The 19,688-nt window shown below is 44.5% G+C and overlaps 1 protein-coding gene across 8 annotated transcripts in view; it reads left to right on the forward strand.

Moving 5' to 3' along the window:
- GRIP1 (glutamate receptor interacting protein 1) overlaps positions 1–19,688 on the forward strand; it is a 663,902-nt gene that overhangs the window by 576,061 nt on the left and 68,153 nt on the right. For all 8 annotated transcript variants that reach the window (XM_070409780.1, XM_070409777.1, XM_070409778.1 and 5 more), the window contains 3 exons: positions 4,865–5,051; positions 5,649–5,794; positions 19,466–19,546. In XM_070409780.1, the coding sequence (XP_070265881.1) occupies positions 4,865–5,051; positions 5,649–5,794; positions 19,466–19,546 (414 nt within the window). The remainder of the gene's footprint in view (positions 1–4,864; positions 5,052–5,648; positions 5,795–19,465; positions 19,547–19,688) is intronic.

Genomic DNA, 19,688 nt, shown 5'->3' on the forward strand with positions numbered 1-19,688 from the left:
AAGCCACAGGATTCAAATGATCCGTTTTCTCTGTAGCTGTACACTGGCATTTCTGTTCTCCTCTCTTTCTGAAATTGCAGGCCATCACTTCTGGTTTAGTCTGGTGTCAGAGTCTCATTGCTATGGCTGTAAGCTTCCCTCAGAAAGCACCGGCCTGGAGTAGCCACGTGCATCACTGTGAGGAGCACCTGTAGCATCATCTTAGCTGCTCATTCCAACTGATCCAACTTTTTGGATCACCTGGTTAATGGGTCCAAGTGGCACATGGAAACTGATATCTAATATCTAAAGACGCCCATTGAGTAGTTTGACTCTTCCTATGCAGAGGGGATGAAAGTGGCAGCAACTTGTTCTTTCCTTTGGAGTAGATATCCTGACATGCCCCAGAGCACAACCCTCAGAAACTTGCACACCTTCTGTCAGGCCTGTGTCCTCAGGGCGTCTCTGACTTAGAAGTCCAAACATAGTTTCTAACTCTAATTAAGTAGTCTAAAAATCTGCACCAAATTGAGATTTCAGATGAAATATATGTATAAAGATTCACAGAAAGTATTTTTGTTGACATCCAAAAAAAAAAAACTTCACCAAGAACTGGAAGTAATCTGCCAAATAAGTGATGTTCTAATATTCTGTTCCTGCTCACTAGCTGTAAAGAAATGCAACTTTCCAGACGCTTACAGACAGGAAATGGCATCTTCTACTGGTTTGTACCAGCATTAAAAAAAATATATGTATGATCTGGAGAGCAATCAAAGTACAGCTCACATCCACAAAAGCATCCTAGAAAATATGTGATAGCCTAATGAGCAAAATAAACTGACAAGTAAAATAGAAACAAAACAGACAAACAAAATAGATACAAACTCATAGATACAGAGGCAGAATCTAAGTTAAGACTGACGGCTGCCAGAGAGTAGGGGCGTTTGGGGGGCTGGGTGAAAAAGGTGAAGGGATTAAGCAAAAACAAACAAAACAAAAAAAAAACCTCAAGGAAGCAGACAACGTATTACTGATTCCTGGAGGGAGAGGAGGGTTTGGGAAGAGGTAGAAGAGGATAAAGGGGAATAAATAGTGATGGAAGGAGAATTGACTTGGACTGCTGAACACACAATACAACACACAGGTGATGTATGATAGAATTGCACACTGGAAACATAAAATTTTATTAATCCATGTCAATAAATTTAATTTAAAAATGAAAATAATTGATAGTCCATGAGACTTTGGAACTGTAGGCGGCCACCTGTAAAAAGCTTAGGGTGGGAGGCTCCCTTCACTCCCCCTGCAGGCTGCAGAAATCTCACTGACTTCATCCTGCTGAGACAGAACAATGATCGTGCTTCTTTAGAAGAAGTACAGTTCCCTTAGTCCTTCCAGACATTGACCCGCCACCATCCTCTGCCATGTCAGCTGCAGTGCTGGAACGATCCACATCATGGAAAAATTTGCGTCCCAAAGAACAACTTCCTAGTTCCTTAACTTAGCAGAATCTACATGAAATGTTGGTTTCAAAACAAAAAATGCAGATGATATCACAAAATGTGACTCATTCCTCACTTACGTAGCATTCACTGAATGGTACAGGCACTAGGGTTCCAGACATGCAAAGAACTGAGGGTCAAGTGATGAGGAGTGGATAAATTGGGGCCTCATTCTGAAGAGAATGTTAATCTGGCAACAATATATTGAAAGCACTGGCATGAAAGAACCCAGAAATATGTATATTAGATTAATTGAAGTAAACGTAATGAAAGCCTGAATTAAGGTATTGACCGTAAGAATGGAAAGGGGGATTTAAACAAAATTGATTGAGTTTGAGACAATGGGGAGATGTGGGTCAAAGGCTACTTTGAGATTTCAAGCCCAAAGGACTGTAATTGTGGTCCCATAGGAAAAGAGAAGGTGATTAACTCAATTTTGAAAATGTTGAGTTTGAGGAGTCAATGAGACATCGTTGTAGTTGGCATCTATCAAGTCCTGAAATTCATCACTAGAGAGGTAGACTTGAGAAGGTATGTATTTTACTGGGTCATATTTTACTGGAAGTAAATGAGGAAAAGAATGAGATAAAAAAGGCTTAGGACTGAACCGTGGGCATTAGCTTGCTTGACATGCAGATAAAGCAAAAGAATGGTGGGTGCTAAAAAGTAAGAAACTAAGAACCAAGCTTCATCAAAACCCAGAGGGCAATTTGAGAAAGAAAGTGATGGTTCCCAAAGCCAGTGGCTACTTAGTGGCTAGAGCAGTTGAGGCCATAGATTTTAGCAATCAGGAAGCCAGCAGTGAGGGTAGTTTCAGTAAAGGTAAAGGAAGAAGCCACAGTTTAAGCCATTTAGAAGCAGTACAAATCAGAGAGAGGTCAGAAAGCTAGGGGAGTGAGTAAGTAAGTTGGAAAAGTGGCAAGAAAGATTTTTATGGCACAAAATCACAGGAGCAGAAAAGGATAGTATCAAAAATACTTAATAGTTAGCCTGGAGATGGAAAAAGGATACATCCCCCTGAAGCAGGAAAAAATGGGGGAAAGAGAGAACAGATGGTGATACAGAACAGCGGTTTTCAGTCAGTGTGCCGCGGCACACTGGTGTGCTGCAAGAGTTTTTAAAACATGCAATACCTGACTATTTAGTCAGGGGCTCTGACCTCTTTTCCCTTAGGTTGTCAATTTAAAAAATGACAATAGCCAACACAATAGCCGTCTGGTGTGAATGAATCAAAATTATACCTATATATTTTTTTGCCAGGCGGGCTGAAAATGTAATACATTTTTTGGTGTGCAGTAGAATTTTAGTCATTAATGCCATGAGATAAAAAGGGTTGAAAATCGCTGATACAGAGAAATTAAGATCGAGACAATGTTGTTTAAGGAACTCTTGTTAAATGGTGGCATATTTTCAGTCTTGTAATGAAGTAAAGAGTCAAGTTTGACCTTACTAAGGGTAGAAATGTTTGAGACAGATCCTGTAAGAAATCTAATAAGGTGCCAAAATAGTATGCAGCAAAAGATTCCAGGGCCCCATATTATTCTCTATGTGAATTTGTCATGACTTTCTCAACACCCCTAAGCAACTTAGTAACAGCGGTGGAGTTAACTGGGCCTTACCAAAGAGGACAGAGCGTTAGCGTATAGACAATCACGTGAGGTTTCAGAATCTCTTACCAGCAAATGCATCATTGAAGTGGTCACCAGAGGTCCAGGTGGAGTATGGAGGGAAAGGTTGCTAGTAAAAGGCAATGGATAAAGATGATGGTCTTTAAACTGCGTTCACAGATTCCCCTACGAGGGAGGACGAAGGCTTGGGGTCTCATTCCAACGTCCACTGCAGTAGTTCTGTTTTCATCTGGAATTTAGAGGCATCCCTTATCATCTGCCTTCATTTGAAGAGGTGGGGGGATGTGATCTGTTGCTAAAAATACTAGGAGACAAGTGAGAGGCAATGGAAGCAGAAGTCATAAGAGCAGAAAATTAGATCGTAGAGGCTGGGACAGATGGCTAATAAGGACATGTGATCACCAAGGAGGATTGAAATCTTGGAGCTCTACCCATTTCAAAGGAGGATGGGGTCCACCCAGGGCTTTGTGGCAGAGAGCTGACAGGGTGGAATGCTAGCAATGGGAGAGCTGCAGAACCACAAACCCAGCACATTAGATTATTCCCATCATGTCAAAGGGCTTAGGACAACGAAAAGCTGTAGGTCAGAGGAGACAGACGATGAGCCAAGTCCTGAAGTCAGTGAGGAAGAGGGGTGGGATCTTGTAAACAGAAAACTATGGGTTTGAAGATGAGACAGAGCAGGAATTAGTACAGCATATGGAACTCTAAATAGGAGTGGTATGAGGTAAAAAAACAAAAACAAATAAAAGATCACTACATGGAAAGCAAGCAGTATTAGAAACCCTTCTCTCTCCTTGCCCCGTGCAGGGAGAGTGAAAGAAAACAGCTTCTGGTTGGAGAAGGTTTTGAGGTACGTGTTCTCATCAGGTTTCCATTAAAGGGCCAGAAGCCTCTGTTGGGAAGAAGTGACAGTGCAGCAGAGGGTGACCCTAAAGACAGAGCTCTTGCTCTCAGGGAGCAAAGGAGGCACAGGTCACGCCTGAGAGGAAGGCGTCCAGGAGTGCAGCAGTCAATCATGACATGGGTGGGGATGGGAACAAGTCAGAGATGTGTGCCAGGGGACTGAGAAGACTATCAGAGGAACTAATGAAATAAGAGATGACAGAGTATGTTGGAGACCCATTGGGAAGAAGTAAGGACTGAAGAGACCAAATTTGAGAGTAGGAGGAATGTAGCGTCTAAATGACTCCATCATGCCAACCTGATGCTAGAGTGAGGTTGATGACCAGCACTTCCTTACCACCCTGGAAGCTAGACTCAGAGCATTTCTTCAAAGCTGGAGGTCAGATTGTCTTTAAATCTTAAAGCTGAAGTAGAAAAACCATTAGACGAGTTAGCCCAACGGACCACCTTCTTCTAGATAGGAAAGAGGTTAATGGTTTCTCAGTAGTAGAAGCAGGACCAGAATCCAGGTACCCTGACCCTGACTGACCCTGACCCTGACCCTGACCCTGACCCTGACCCTGACCCTGTGGTGTCTTCTTCCTGCAACTCCCACAATTGCCCCTAACAGGCAGGTATGTAAGGGGAGGAGGCAACACTTTACATTGTGTATTGTGACTGAGAACTGACTAGTTCTGGGAGAGTTACGCATCTTGTTCAGCTCTGGCTAAACTTGTTACCAGAACGCCAAAATATGACCTCCCACCGTAGCCAGTGAGCTGCTCTTCAGAGCCATATCTGTTTTGGAAATGCTGGTTTTCTGGTGCTTGCTTCAACCTGACATCATTCTTGTTCGTGTTGCTCCTCTAGTGTCTTTAGCCTCCAGCACAGTGGGCTTGGCTGGCCAGGTCGTTCACACAGAAACCACAGAGGTGGTGCTGACGGCAGACCCTGTCACAGGATTTGGGATCCAGCTGCAGGGCAGTGTGTTTGCCACGGAGACACTCTCTTCTCCGCCTCTGATTTCCTACATTGAGGCTGACAGCCCTGCAGAGAGGTGAGACGCTTTCTTTCACAGCATCTTTCCCTGCTGTGCGTTTGTGCGCCGGCTCTTTTTGGACAACTAATAAATTATGGAGCAGCGCTCAATGCAGGAAATGTAAGATATAATGAACTCTCTGTTCTGACAATAAAATTTTATGTTCTTGATGAGTTTTGAGAAGAATTATGAGCATGGATGCCTTTATCTAGCACGGTTTCGTCCATCAGGGACTAAGGGTATATTAATTAAAAAGGGAAAAAAAATCTATTAAAAAAATCTCTAAGTTCAAACTTTAATAGCTTCTCTGCCATGGAGGGATGTACATTCATCATTACTATATATTGGTTCAGATCAGATTAGAAAAATACCATGGTGCTGAATTATTAATTACTTTGCTGGAATACTTCAAGGTTCCCTTGCTCACATCGTAGCCATGAGATGCAAAAGTGCAAGACATTGCAGTTGACCTAATTAATAGGATTCCCACAGCATTGAATAAACAAGACCACATGGTTATGCCATTTTGCAAGGGTCAAACAAAGCAGATGTGGCAACTTCGACTGATGATAATTTACCCTCTATGCAACCTCTAACATGTGGTTCTACATTCAGATGTGGGGTCCTACAGATTGGAGACAGAGTGATGGCCATTAATGGAATTCCAACCGAAGACAGCACCTTCGAGGAAGCCAATCAGCTCCTCCGAGACTCCTCCATCACGAGCAAGGTCACCCTGGAAATCGAGTTCGATGTGGCAGGTATGACCATATCATCGCCAGTTGGCTGCCGAGTCAGGAGGGGACTGCCTGTGAATTGCATGGGTTTCGTGGCAGATGGGGAACTATTTTTTATACACTGACATGCTTTTGTTTAGGAGATTTGGGGTGTCATTTTGAATTGAACATGGTTGTTGTATTATTCATTAAAATGTCACCACAAGAACAGTAGAAAATAAATGTGACAAAATAAATAAGTAATAGCCACTATAAAGGTGATAAAAAGAAGCACGTAGCCTTTATTCTTCCTGACTTTCTCCTGTATGCTAGAGAAACCATATTCTTCAGTCACACAGACAAGAAAAGCCTTTTTTTGACCCTTTCCACTGCAAAGAACATAAGAAGGTTTGAAGGGGACCAGTGAAAATTCATTAAATAGCTGTATACAAGCTCAGTGGGTAACTATTTGGTCTCTAGTGTTAAAGAGAAATTGTACCAGACACTTGTTAAAAATGAGAAGGAAGACTTTATTCAAGGCTATGGCGCGAGAGAGCAAAGACAGCCAGAATTTATAGCCAGCAGGCAAGGAGAAGGAGAGGGAGTCATTGGATTGAAAATTACTAAGAGGAATTTGATTTGATATCAATGGTGGAGGGATGAGAGATGTGATTATATATTCAAGGATGGAGGGACACTCAGTAAATTGCGTTAGCAGGAGACTTGCTAAATTGGCTCCGCAGGCTAAGGGCTCGGCCAAAGACAAGTCCTAGTCAAGAAGAGGGCTCATAGGAGCCTGAATTTGATTATGTCAGTAGCTAACATGTGTGTGGGTCTTAGAGGTTGGTGCCAGTTCCCATCTAAGAAAGTTATCTTCACCCAGTGAAACAGCACCTCACAGAGCCAATAACCTTAGCCAATCCGTGCAGATATGCCTTCGGACATAGAGATTGCATTATCCCTACATTGCTGAGTATTTACTGTGGGCCAATTTCTTTTCTATACCATGGAGGTGTAATAGTAGACAGGAAAGAAAAAATCCCTGTCTTAATGAAGCTTATATGATATCTTACAGAAAGTTAATGTTTAAGTTAACAAACATAAAGTCAGACCATAATAAGTGCTCTAAGGGAAATAAAGCAGGATGGGGCTTAGAGAATGACTGTGGGGAGCTATTTTCATAGGATGACTTTGTAAGGACACCTTGGAGCAGAAATGTGAAGGTTGGGAAGAAGCAGGCCAGGGGAATCTGGGAGGAGCGCATTCCAGACAGAGGGAGCAGCTGGTGTACAAGATGTGAACCAAAATAAGAGGCTGGGTGGGTCTGAGGAACAGCAAAAAGGGCTCTTGCTACAGCAGATAGGGGAGTTGGGCTGAGAATCAGGTTTGGCTTTAGAGATGGGGTGGGAGAGGTTGGAAAGCGCTCATTTATGAAGGGCCTTGGGAAAGACTCTAGTGGATTAGATTCCAGATGCAATGAAGCCAAGGAGCATTTTAGGGAAGGGAGCGAGGTAACCTGATGAATGTTTTGGAGATATCCTTCTGAGATGAGAAGGGACAATAGCAGCAGCAGAAAAGCTGATTAGGAGGTGGTGGCAGTTGGATAAGTAAGAAATAATGGTGCTAGAGATGGTGACCAATAGTGAAATTTAGGACTTGGCTAACAGAATCTGCTCATGGATTAGATATGGAAGATGAGGGATGGGGTGAGGGATATAAGGGATAGCAGTTGAGTAAATACTGATGTCTTTAACTGTGAAGAGGACTTGAACAGTGGAAATTTGGGAATAGCAAACATTCTAATTTAGACCTGAGCAGGTAAATCTATTGCCAATGCTAGGGAAAAAGGACAAGTACATTCATTCCTTAACCCAAAAAGCAGTTATCAAGCACCAGTTACTGAGTGCTATGCACTGTCCTGTATTCAGATCACTGAAAGAGAAAATAGAAAGGATCAATATCGCCAAGGAGCTCATAGCCAGTTAGACAAGAGCAAGAACTGCTGAAAGATAAGAATAGACTTACTGAATGTGTGTTACATTTCAGTTGCAAAAGGAAGTGCCCAGGTGACTACAGGCAGTACCTCCTGGAATCAGGGTCAGGCCTGGGCTCCAGAGCAGGACTCAGGAGGGACCATGCCAGGGAGTGTTCAAGTCTTTGCACTGAAGAAAACACTAGGGAAAGAGTGCCAGGAAGAGGGGACTCTGCTTAAGGAGTGCTAAGGTTTAAAGGAAAAGGATGCTAGCAAAGGAGATAACAAAGATCCACTCTTCTTTTTGGAGGAGAACCAAAAACGGTTTTGGAAGCCAAAGCAAGAGTTTCAAGGCAGAAGTCATGGTCAATAGAGTAAAATTGCTGTGGAGAATTCAAGTAATAGGAGGCAGGAAATGTCAATGGGATTTGGCAATTAGGAAGAAAGACATTGCAGAGTGGTTTCAGAAAACGGAGGACTGGGGTCAGACTGCAGTGAGCTGAGGAGGGAGGGAGGAGAGAGTGGAATGCAGACAAGCTGTGCTTGCTATCTGCTGAGGAATTGGTGTGTGGAAGAGGGTTTGGCAGGCAAAATGCAGTGAGTGGATAAAAGGGACTGGAGGCCTCTATGGGCTTCTCTTTTTAGAACTTTATAACATCCTATCTAATAAAGAGGTGAGATGCAAATTGACCATCACACCAACACAAGATGGCCACCCCCATGTGGTCAAAGATGGCCGTCCTCATGTGGACACAAGATAGCACCACAAGATGGCTGGCAGGGGAGGGAAGTTGGGGGTGACCAGACCAGCAGGGGAGGGCAATTAGGGGTGACCAGATCTGTAGGGAGGACAGTTAGGGATGACCACGTCTGCAGGGGAGGACAGTTAGAGGTGACCAAACCTGCAGGGGAGGACAGTTAGAGTTGACCAGGTCTGCAGGGGAGGGCAGTTAAGATGACCAGGCCTGCAAGGGAGGGCAGTTAGGGGCAATCAGGCTGGCAGAGGAGGGCAGTTAGGGGCAATCAGGCTGGCAAGGGAGGGAAGTTAGGGGTGACCAGGCCTGCAGGGGAGGCAGTTAGGTGTCAATCAGGCTGACAGGGGAGTGGTTAGGGGGTAATCAGGCTGGCAGGCAGAAACAGTTAGGGGCAATCAGGCAGGCAGGCAGGTGAGCAGTTGGGAGCCAGCAGTCCTGGATTGTGAGAGGGATCCCAGATTGGAGAGGGTGCAGGCTTGGCTGAGGGACACACCCCACTCCCTGTGCATGAATTTCATGCACCGGGCCCCTAATTTAATTATATACTCAGTGCTCTATTTTATATTACCATATCTTATATCAGTGGTTCTCAACCAAGATCTGGTATGCTGCAGGGGACATTTGGCAATGTCAAAAAATTAGCTGTATGCCCAGCCAGCATGGCTCAGTGGTTGAGCATTCACCTATGAACCAAGAGGTCACAGTTCGATTCCCAGTCAGGGCACATGCCCCAGTTTCAGGCTTGATCCCCAGTGGAGGGCATGCAGGAGGCAACCGATCAATGATTCTCTCTTATTATTGATGTTTCTATCTCTCTTTCCCTCTCCCTTCCTCTCTGAAATCAATAAAAATATATTTTTTAATTAGCTATAGATGAAAGAAAGTGGGACAGCACAGGGGAATTCAGAGTTCAGAGGGTGTTAATTTGTTTTGTTAAGATTGGAGAGATTTGAGCATGTTTGAGGCCTGTAATGAATGGAGAAGAGAGATAATTGGTGAAATTGGGTCCCCAAATGGATAAGAGGGGAAGTTACCTAGAACATACAGAAATAATTAGTCTAAGACAGAAAATAGAAGAGCTCCTCCTATGAGTTTGAAGAGAAGAATGAAAGAACCTATAATAATAAAAGCGTAATATGCTAATTAGACCAGATGTCCTTCAGGGACGAAGTCAGGGCTGCAGCCTCAGGATCGAGGCAGCCACCGCAGCTGCAAAGGCCTACTCTTGCACAAATTTTGTGCATTGAGCCTCTAGTATAAATACATTTTTAGTTGTGATTAGGGAGTCCTTGTAGGGACTGTCAAGCAAGGGTGAAAAGGTCAGCATCTTGAGGAGCTGAAGAGTGATGAAGATTTAGAATAGCTAATGGAGAAATCAGTGAGAGAACCAACCAGACTCATGTAAAGGGATGGGCCAAGCAGAGTCCAGAAGCTCTAACCTGCATGGTCAAGTCATTCATTGTTGTTGTTGTTTCATTATTTTGGCAAGGTTTTTGTTTATTTGGGTTTTTTTTGGTCAGGAGTACTGTGTGTGCATTAGCTCACTTAGCCCTATAACAACAATGGAGAAGATTACTATTATTACATCCCCAGGAAATGGAGGCCGAGCAGTTTATGGTAGGGCTGGGATTTTAACCCAGGCGGTGTGAGTCTGAAGGCCACACTCTAACCATTATACATACTGCCTATGTTTGCAAAAGTCTAGGATGGAGAGGGATGGAAGTTAATAAAGGATTGGCCTGACAGACTGGAAAGAAAGGGAGTACTTCAGTCACTGGGAGTCTTCAGGAAGAAAAATGGGTACAGTGAGGGATATTGAGTAGATGATTAAATTGAGCCAGAGATTAAGATTGAGGTTTCCAGAAGTTTCCAATAGATTCCAGTAATTGCTAATGACTAACGAGAGTGTTATATTGAGGATTCTGCTGCTCAGCAGGGGGATGCTGACATCAATTAGTGATGTCTGCCATGAGCAAAGGAGAAGGGAGTGACAGGCTGGGAGCATATATTTTTCCAGTCCTCTTCTACATCGTTTCTATCCAATCTATACGGGTTATTTCTGGAGTAATCGAGGGCAGAGGGAGATGCCCTTAGGTCCCTTTCTACTGTCCCTTATTTAAGCAAGCTTGGAACAATGTGGGTTTAATGGGCATAGTGTCTAATTTTTAGGAGCTTAAACCTAAGATATTAAAGCATTTAATCAACAAGTACATAAAATATACATATACATTAAGTATAGGTTAAACAGTGGACAAATATTGAGGATACACATAAAATAAAAATGTGTTTATAGCACAAGTTAATCCTTAGATACTGCTTATGAAGAAGGTCAAATTGTGCCGGCCATTCCACTGCTGGTTCCCAGGGGGAAAAATGCTGCTCCATGGCCCATGGTGCACAGGAGAGCTGCATGGTCTCAGCAAGCAATGCCAGAAGGGCAGGGTGCATTTCAGAAAGCCAGCTGTTTCATGCTGGGAACTCTTAACGTCTCTTTGAAGAGGCAACATAATATGGCATGGAAGAGGCAGGTGCAATTCAACAGACTGGGTTCTACTCTTCACTTTGCTGTATGACCTTGAGTTTCCCTACCTCAACCCCAGTTCCACCATTTACAAGTAAGTGAAGGTACTGGATTGTGAGTCCTTTCACCAGTCTGTTCTCTGATTGTAGTAATGACATTCTGAGGCTGCTGGATGGATAGCCTTCTTTGAAAACCATGCCCTCGCTGGATCTGACTGATTCTCTTAGGGTCCTTACTGGATTCTCGCTTGGCCACAGCTAACTAAAAGGAGAGGAGACCAAACCCACATTGGTCCAATTAGATTGTTTCTCTTAAGAATCAGAAATGAGAACTGGCTGATGCTAGCTGGATACTTTAGCAAAGATGAAACAGCCATATACAATTTAAAGTCAGGACAAAAATGAAATAAAATAAAAGTCAGAGAAAATCTGTACAGAGACAAATGGAGCAGGTGAGCAGAAACAAGCAGCATCCAGAGGCCAGGAACCCCAAAGAAACTGGCTGTAAAGTCAGTTCTTCATGCAAATTGAAATTCCTGAGTAGAACCCAGTCTGTTGAATTGCACCTGTCTCCTGATGTGGATCCTTCAGGAGAGTCACTGAACATTATTCATCTCCGGACAGAGAACCTCCTGTATTCCAAGGACTATTTTGGGGGTACATTCATGAACAAAAAGCATAAGGACCCTGATATGATACATTTTTCTACCGGAGAAGACAAGACAATAAGCAAATAAATGTATTACACAACATTGGACGGAGCTTGAAAAGGGCTAAAAACCATAAATCTGGGCACACAGAGAGTGATAGACGGTTAGGGAAGGCTTCTCTGAGCAAGTGATGTTTGAGCAAGTGCCTGAATGAAATGAGCAAGCCATTCGAACATGTTGGGGCAGAGCTGCCCAAGCAGAGGAAACCCCAGCTGCAGAGATTCTTTGATGGGGTTGTGCTCGACCTGGCAAGAGCAGCTAGCTCCTACCCGCCTCCTCACTCCAAGTCCTGCCCTCCACCTGAGAAATTTAGTTGTGCGGATGGTCCTTCCATCACACCACATTCCCAATGCCCAGTCCTCTGGTTGAATATTTGCTTCCACTCCTCTCCACTTCAGCCACTCACTCCTTTTGCTGATGCACACACAGTGCTTAGGAAAGTGACATGAGTAAGCATTTCATAAATATTATCATGATCATTTTTGTGCTATTATTGTAATTATTCACCTACTCTTTCTGCAAAAATTTGAACCTCTGTGACTAAAATCCTCCTTCTGTTGAAACTTCTCCGGAAATCTCAGCCTCTGGCTCAATCTAATCATCTACCACCTCTGCTCTTATTCCTCAGCCACTGAGGTCTCCTGACAACACACACACACACACACACACACACACACACACACACACGGACTTGACCATGCAGGTTAGAGCTTCTGGACTCTGCTTGGCCCACTGCCCAGTTGAAAAAATCCTTTTACATGAGTCTGAGTGGTTTCCTCACTGATTTCCCTATTAGCTATTCTAAACTTCATCATTCTTTTCAACTCCAAACTGCCATTAGAGAACCTGGAATATTGGTAGGAAATGTCTGGACACGAGCTATTTCAAGATTGCCCTGTTTTTCTGGATTCACTCCTAATCGTCTGGATGTGAGCCATCCATTTCCAAAACTCTTCCTCCAAAATATATTGTGCCCAGGTATTATCCCAAGCTACTGGGTCTTAGAGATGAGCCATCTCTATTTTATAACCATTGTAAGTGGCTAAGAAGCTTGGCTGTGAATGCACTTTTGTTTAAATCTATCTCTGAGTGCTACTGTACAGACAACATTATAGTAACATTAATGGAATTTTTTACATTATTTTACCATATATGATTTTATAAAACTGTACTCATAATATATGCACAATTTTTTTCAATATGGTCTTTTCAAATACCAATCTACAGTATTGTGAATACTTGAAGTTTCTACTTTAACTCTGAAAAGACTTCCCAGAGAAAATGCTATCAAATGCTATTTGCCCGCAGGACTGGTACCCCCAATGTTTTTCTCTGAGTGGATGGGAGTTGAACATTTACACTCATTCCCCTTAGAATCCTTAATTTTTTTCAAATATCACAAGGTTGATGGATTAAGATGTGGTGGTTATCTTCCTGTGCCAACAGTGAATGCTTCAGGCAGAAAAAGCAGACCAGTTGGAAAGAAGGAAGTCTTTGTTTACCCAAATGTGTTTTTAATTATAGTATTAACAAAGATAAAGCAAAACCAGGGAAGCGCAAAATAATCACATGGGAGTCTAAGAAAATAAAGTCTATTTACTTATTCTAAACCTATTGTTTCTCCAAATATTGGACCTTTTTTCTCTTTACTAGTATTTCTGTAAGAAACCCCAAATTAAATGTGCCTTTGCTTTAGCCACTAAGTAATTATAGAGGGAGAAAAATGACCAAATATAAAATAAATCATGTTGGCATTTAAAGATTAAAATGAAGACACAGCTTGATCAAAGAGATTTATTTGTTGATATTTGTTCATCATTATGAATATTTCAAATCTTATGTAGTCAAAAGTGATCCATTACTTTTTCCCAGGAAGTGATAATACTCCCTCCAGTGTCATTAACAATGTTAATCTTGGTCAAGGTTCCCGCCATGAAAAATGTATAAAAGCAGTGTTGCTATGGTAACTATTCTAGATCAGTGTTTCCCAGCCCTTACCATTCACTTATATCGGCATAGTATCATGGGCAAGATGTCCTATACTTACATGGATACATATATACATATACAAGTATACAATAGGCTCCCCTCCCCTTTCACAGAGAACTTTTTTCTTAAAATAAATAACACTAAAACATACATGAAATGAGCTCCATTAATAGGGAAGCCATTTGTTCCTCTATAGCTTCTTGTACCTTTCCTTAGGGCACTTGCATGCTTTATCTGAATAATCAAACAATTTCTTTCTGCTACCCCGTGAGCACTCGTGTGGGCCCTTTCCCTTTAGCCCCACCCCATTTCCTCTACTTGATTAATGTGTTCATCAGAGATCTTTCCGTTGGAAGTAACCGAGATGCACTCAAGCTGGTTTAGACGGAAAGAGGCATTTACGGGAAGCAGACGGGTGTTTCAGGACCCTTACGGAGGCAGCCCCAGGAAGAGCTAGGACCAGACATCAAAGACCATCAAGCTGAGTGCAGGTTCTCTCTGGGGCCTCGTGCTCTCTCCTCATCTGCACTTCTTTCTTTCTCCCTTCTCCTGGCACACTGGCTACTGGGGGAAATGGCCACTTTCCAATGCCCTCTCTGCCCCCAGTCTGCATGCTCATTGCAAATTCTTAAACTGTGGCCTTAGGGGTGGGAAGGAGGTGTCCATTAGCCTTCCATTACTGGAACAAGGGATGGAGAGGACTCAGGAAAGAGATGGAGGGAAGGCGTGAAACTGAAAAATATTTTGGTAATAAATATTTCTGACACTTGCAGAACCTGAAGTAAGAAAGTAGAGCTCACCTACATATTTCTAACTTGCCGCATTTCTCTTTGTCTGCCCCAATATATCAAAATTAGCCAGCCTTTTAAAAACCTTCTGGGGGGTATAAACAATGTATCTAGCTCAAGTCCTTTTGGGAAATGAGGAGGGTACCAATTCTAAGTAAATAAATAAATAAGCGTCCTTCCTGGCACATTAGACTGTTAAGGGAGGATAACAGCAAAGCCAGAGGGGGCATCTCAGTCTATGGCCCTCACTGGACCACACCTCACAGGATTAAGAGGAGTGGGAGGAAGTCCCTGGCTGGGTGGTTCAGGTGGTTGAGGTGTCATCCCATGCATATCAAAATGTTGCAGGTTTGATTCTGGGTTGGAGTGAGTATAAGAGGCAACCGATTCTCTCTCTCTCTCTCTCTCTCTCTCGGCCCGGGGCACGAATTCATGCACAGGTGGGGTCCCTTGGGTTGGCCTGTGGAAATCGGGCCCCAGCTCATGCCCCCAGCCTCGCAGCCCCACCTGGCACCCCACCTTGGCCTGGCGCTACCCCCTCACCTGTTCCACCATCCTGCCTGCATGGTGATCGATTGAGGCTGGGACCCTGCCCAGCTCTCTCAGCACCTGGGAGCCGGGCAGCCCTGCCCCCCACCGCTGCTGCCGCTGGTCACCATCTGTGGGGCGATCGGCGGGGCGTTCGAGCCCCCACTTGCACTCACCTTGGCCTGGCACCGCCCGCTCACCTGCTCTACCATCCCACCGTAATCCCGCTCTCGTGGGGGCCCATTAGGGCCAGCAGTGCTTCCACTGCCTCCAGCTGCCAGCGCTGCGTTGCTGCACCCACCATGTTCCATGCTGCCCACTGGTGGTTAGTGCACGTTATAGCAAGCGGTCTCTTGGTCTAATGACCGCTAGAGGGGACAATTTGCATATTAGGCTTTTATTATATAGGGGCCTTGACTTACGAGTTTAATTTGTTCCGTGACGGAGCTCGTAACTCAAATTACTCGTATGTCAAATCAAAAAGTGAACGAGTGAGACACGTGATGCTGGGCTGATGTTGTGGCGTTCACTGTGACGTTCGCTGCGCCAACTAGTGGTGGGGTATCTGAAGCTGGCTCATAACCCGAATTTTAGTTCGCAACTCAAAGCAAAAAATCGGCCGAGAGACAGCTCGTATCTCGAAAAACTCATTAGTCAGGATACTCGTAAGTCAAGGCCCCACTGTGTGTGTGTGTGTGTGTGTGTGTGTGTATATATATATATATATATACACTAATAAAAGAGAAACATGGTAATTAGCATACGACCGCTACCCTTCCCATTGGCTAATCAGCATATCCTTATGCAAATTAACTGTCAGCCAAGATGGTGGCCGGCAGCCATGCACTGAAGCGAGCAGGGAGACTTGTCTGCTTCAGTGACTGCGGACTCCAACGTTCCCCGCCTAACTTGCCGGCCTCTCAGCTGCAACTCTAAGCAACTATGTACTATGTTGCAAATAAGAAGCTAAACAAAACCCCAGAAACCGGCTGTCAGTCAGCCAGGTTCAGCCAGCCGACCGCAACATTGTATCGATGTTTTCAGCAGCAAGGCCTCAGAGCTAAAGCTGGCCCAGAATAAAAAAGAAAAGAAAACAAGGAGCGGTTGGGAGCTTCAGTCACTCACCAATCGGAAAACAGCCCTCAGCCCCTCACCCAGACTGGCCAGGCACCCCAGTGGGGACCCCCACCCTGACCCAGGACACCCTTCAGGGCAAACCAGCCAGCCCCTACCCATGCACCAGGCCTCTATCCTATATAGTAAAAGGGTAATATGCCTCCCGGCACTGGGATCAGCGTGACAGGGGGCAGCACCCAAACCCCCTGATTGCCCTGCGGCTCTGTGTGTGACAGGGGGCGGGACCACAACCTCCCTATCCGCCCTGCTCTGTTCGTGACAGGGGAAGGCGCCCCAACCCCCTGATCAGCCCTGCTCTGTGCCTGATAGGGGGGAGCTCCCCAATCCCCTGATTGCCCTGCAGCTCTGTGTTTGACAGGGTGCAGCGCACCAACCCCCTGATCGGCCCTGCTCTGTGTGTGACAGGGTGCAGCGCCCCAACCCCCGCCCCCCCACAGGCCCTGCTCTATGTGTGACAGGGTAGAGCCATAACCTCTCCATCGGCCCTGCCCTGAGTGTGACAGTGGTGGCGCCCCAACCCCCTGATCGGCCCTGCTCTGTGGGTGATAGAGGGTGGTGCCCCAACCCCCCTCCATGGGCCTTGCTCTGTGTGTGACAGGCTAGAGCCATAACCTCCCCATTGGCCCTGCCCTGAGTGTGACAGGGTGCAGCGCCCCAACCCCCTAATCCTCCCTGCTCTGTGTGTGACAGGGGGCGGTGCCCCAACCCCACTGATGGGCCCTGCTCTGTGAGTGACAGGGGGCAGCGCCCCAGCTCCCCAATCGGCCCTGCTCTGAGCCTGACCAGGGCCTGCACTTAGGGATTGGGCCTGCCCTCTGCCACCTGGGAGCAGGCCTAAGCCAGCAGGTCGTTATCTCCCGAGGGGTCCCAGACTGCGAGAGGGCACAGGCCAGGCTGGGGGACCCCCCCCACCCCCACCCCGCCGAGTGCGCAAATTTTTGTGCACCGGGCCTCTAATATATATATATATATATATATATATATATATATATATATATATACACACACACACACACACACACACACACACACATATATATAGACACTAGAGGCCCGATGACCAAAACTTGTGCAAGCATAGGCCCTTGTGACCCGGCTGCCCCGCCTCTCACCCACTGGTCGTTCTGCCGTCTGATCTAATTAGCATATTAGGGCTTTATTATATAGGAGATATATATATATATATATATATATATATATATATATATATAATCACTAAACATATCCTCAGGTGAGAAAGTTGGAGAAGGTAACAGATTCCTGCACTCTCCTGAGAGTAAACACTGGAACCCTTTTTACAGGTGGAGTCCTAGGGGTCTTAAGAGTCTTTTATAGGTGACATTACAGGTGGAGAGCCCAGCAAATCCAAAGTTTTATTTGTTCAGCAGTTTAATAATCAGTGGAGGATCTTCTGAGTTGGAAGATCAGATTCAGGTCTTGTAAAAAGTTTACTGCCTAAATTCCTCGAGGGGAAGTACAGAAGGCCAGAAAGGGCAAGTTAAAGCGGGACAAGGAAGGGAGTATTTTAACTCTGTTTCCATGAGGCCATCCCAACTTCCACCCTGCTTTGCAGGGACTCAAAATGTTAAATATGTGATTAACAAATTGGGCCAGAGGCCTGAGGACTCAATAGTTCTCACATCACAGCCACTGTCATTAATTCTTTGTGGGTAGGTTGGGGGAGGGGGGCGCTCGGGGGCTGGCCTTGAGCAAAAGCAAGCAGTAAAAGCCGTTTAGCTCAGCCATCCCACAGTCTTCCCTTTATTCTAATGTTTCTCTCCCTTCTTGCCACCTCTTCCAAAAACCTTCAAGAAATAATTATAGTCATTAGCAATTTAGGGTGAATAGATGTTATCTCTTCAAAGGATATTTCCATTTTAAACTTATAAAGGTCTCCCAGACTGTTAAAGAAATTTTAAGAATATATTTAAGAATATGTAGCAATTCTTTCCTTTCTAAAATATTAGTCAGATCCTGGTAAAATCAACTTAGTTCCATCCAAAGTTGAGATTCAACCAGCGCACACTGGTTCTCTCTGTTACCACTTGGAGTGCGGGTGAATTTCCCGCCAAAATATAAGATGGCTCTGTCTTTTGGTTTTGTTCCATCCACCAAAAGGGTGGATTACAAACAAATATTTGGTAATACGCAGTTACAATCGGCCCGAGTTTACACGTTTCCCGCACTCCACCGCAAATCTATATGAACCGAGTTAAAGACGGCTCCCGCGGAGTACGCGCAATTCACGCGAGCCGACTTAACTCGTTTCCCGTACTCCAAGTGTTACTACAATTTCAGCTTCCTTCTATACCAGGTGGCCAGTCTCAGAGCCCATCTTCACCCTGTCCCAGTGTCACTCTCCGGCTCCTCTCTGGGACCTTCTGGAGCTCCACAGGATCCAGAAACTAAAGGGTCATCCTTGGTGCACCTGGGCCTCCCTGGCCCCTGAGTTCCCAGCTGTGCTCAGCATCCAGTCTGACTGGTTATGGGCAGCCATCCTGGTTGTGAAAAGTTTTGAATATCACTCCTGCTTCTACCTCTTTAGATGTACCTTCATTGTTTATCGACTCTCCCTTCCTCTCTGAAATATATATATTTCTTCAGAGAGAGAGAGAGAGAGAGAGAGAGAGAGAGAGAGAGGAGAGAATCAACTAATATCTTCATAAATAAGCAGAACAAAAATTGATGGTTCTCTCTTTCCTCGATCCCTTACTGCCGCTCTCCCTCTCTTTTCTCTTTACAAATTAAGGCACCTCCGTTCCCCTCCTCCCAAATCAACAACCATCACACCAACTTGAAATCTTTCCTGAAATGTTTTCCCCCTAGTACCTTCAAACAAGGGTTGAAAAAATGAATTGCTGAATAGTAAACTCTGGGAAAATATGGTTAAGGAAGAAAAGAATATATAACTAGGTTTGAGGTTCTTAAACTTTATTATGCCTAACAGTCACCTGAAGAACGTATTTAAAATGCAGACTTCTAGGCTTCATCTTCAGACATTCTGCTTCTATAGATCTGGAATGGTACAGGCATCTGTATTTTTAACTTGCATCCCAGGTAAATCTGATGCCCTGAGTGACACTGAAGAAACAGTGACCTTGACTGCTGCTGTGAATTATGCACGGTGGCTGTGGATAGGACATGTATTCTTCACCAGGAGCTTAGGGTTCCAGGATTTTACAGGCACTCACCTTTCTTCAGTTGTACAGCTTTAACTACAGGGGATTCTGATACAAGTTTCCTGGTGCATTTTCATTAATTGGCGCTCCCTTCTTGCCGACCTTCTATAAACACTCTTTTTTGTTTTGAAATTACAGAGTCTGTCATCCCGAGTAGTGGAACATTTCATGTAAAGCTCCCTAAAAAGCACAACGTGGAACTTGGAATAACCATAAGTTGTAAGTAGAAGTGATTTCTTTTAAAATGTGGTCGATAAAAATTACATTAGAAAATTGTATTGTCAAATGGTTTACAGGTGTGGCAAACGTTTTAAGTGTCATTGACAAGTTTCTACATAATGATACAAAAATGTGGAACCAA

This window comes from Myotis yumanensis, unplaced genomic scaffold (genome assembly GCF_028538775.1).
Source record: "Myotis yumanensis isolate MYYU_CA2020_CCGP unplaced genomic scaffold, mMyoYum1.0.hap1 SCAF_3, whole genome shotgun sequence".
NCBI lineage: Eukaryota > Metazoa > Chordata > Mammalia > Chiroptera > Vespertilionidae > Myotis > Myotis yumanensis.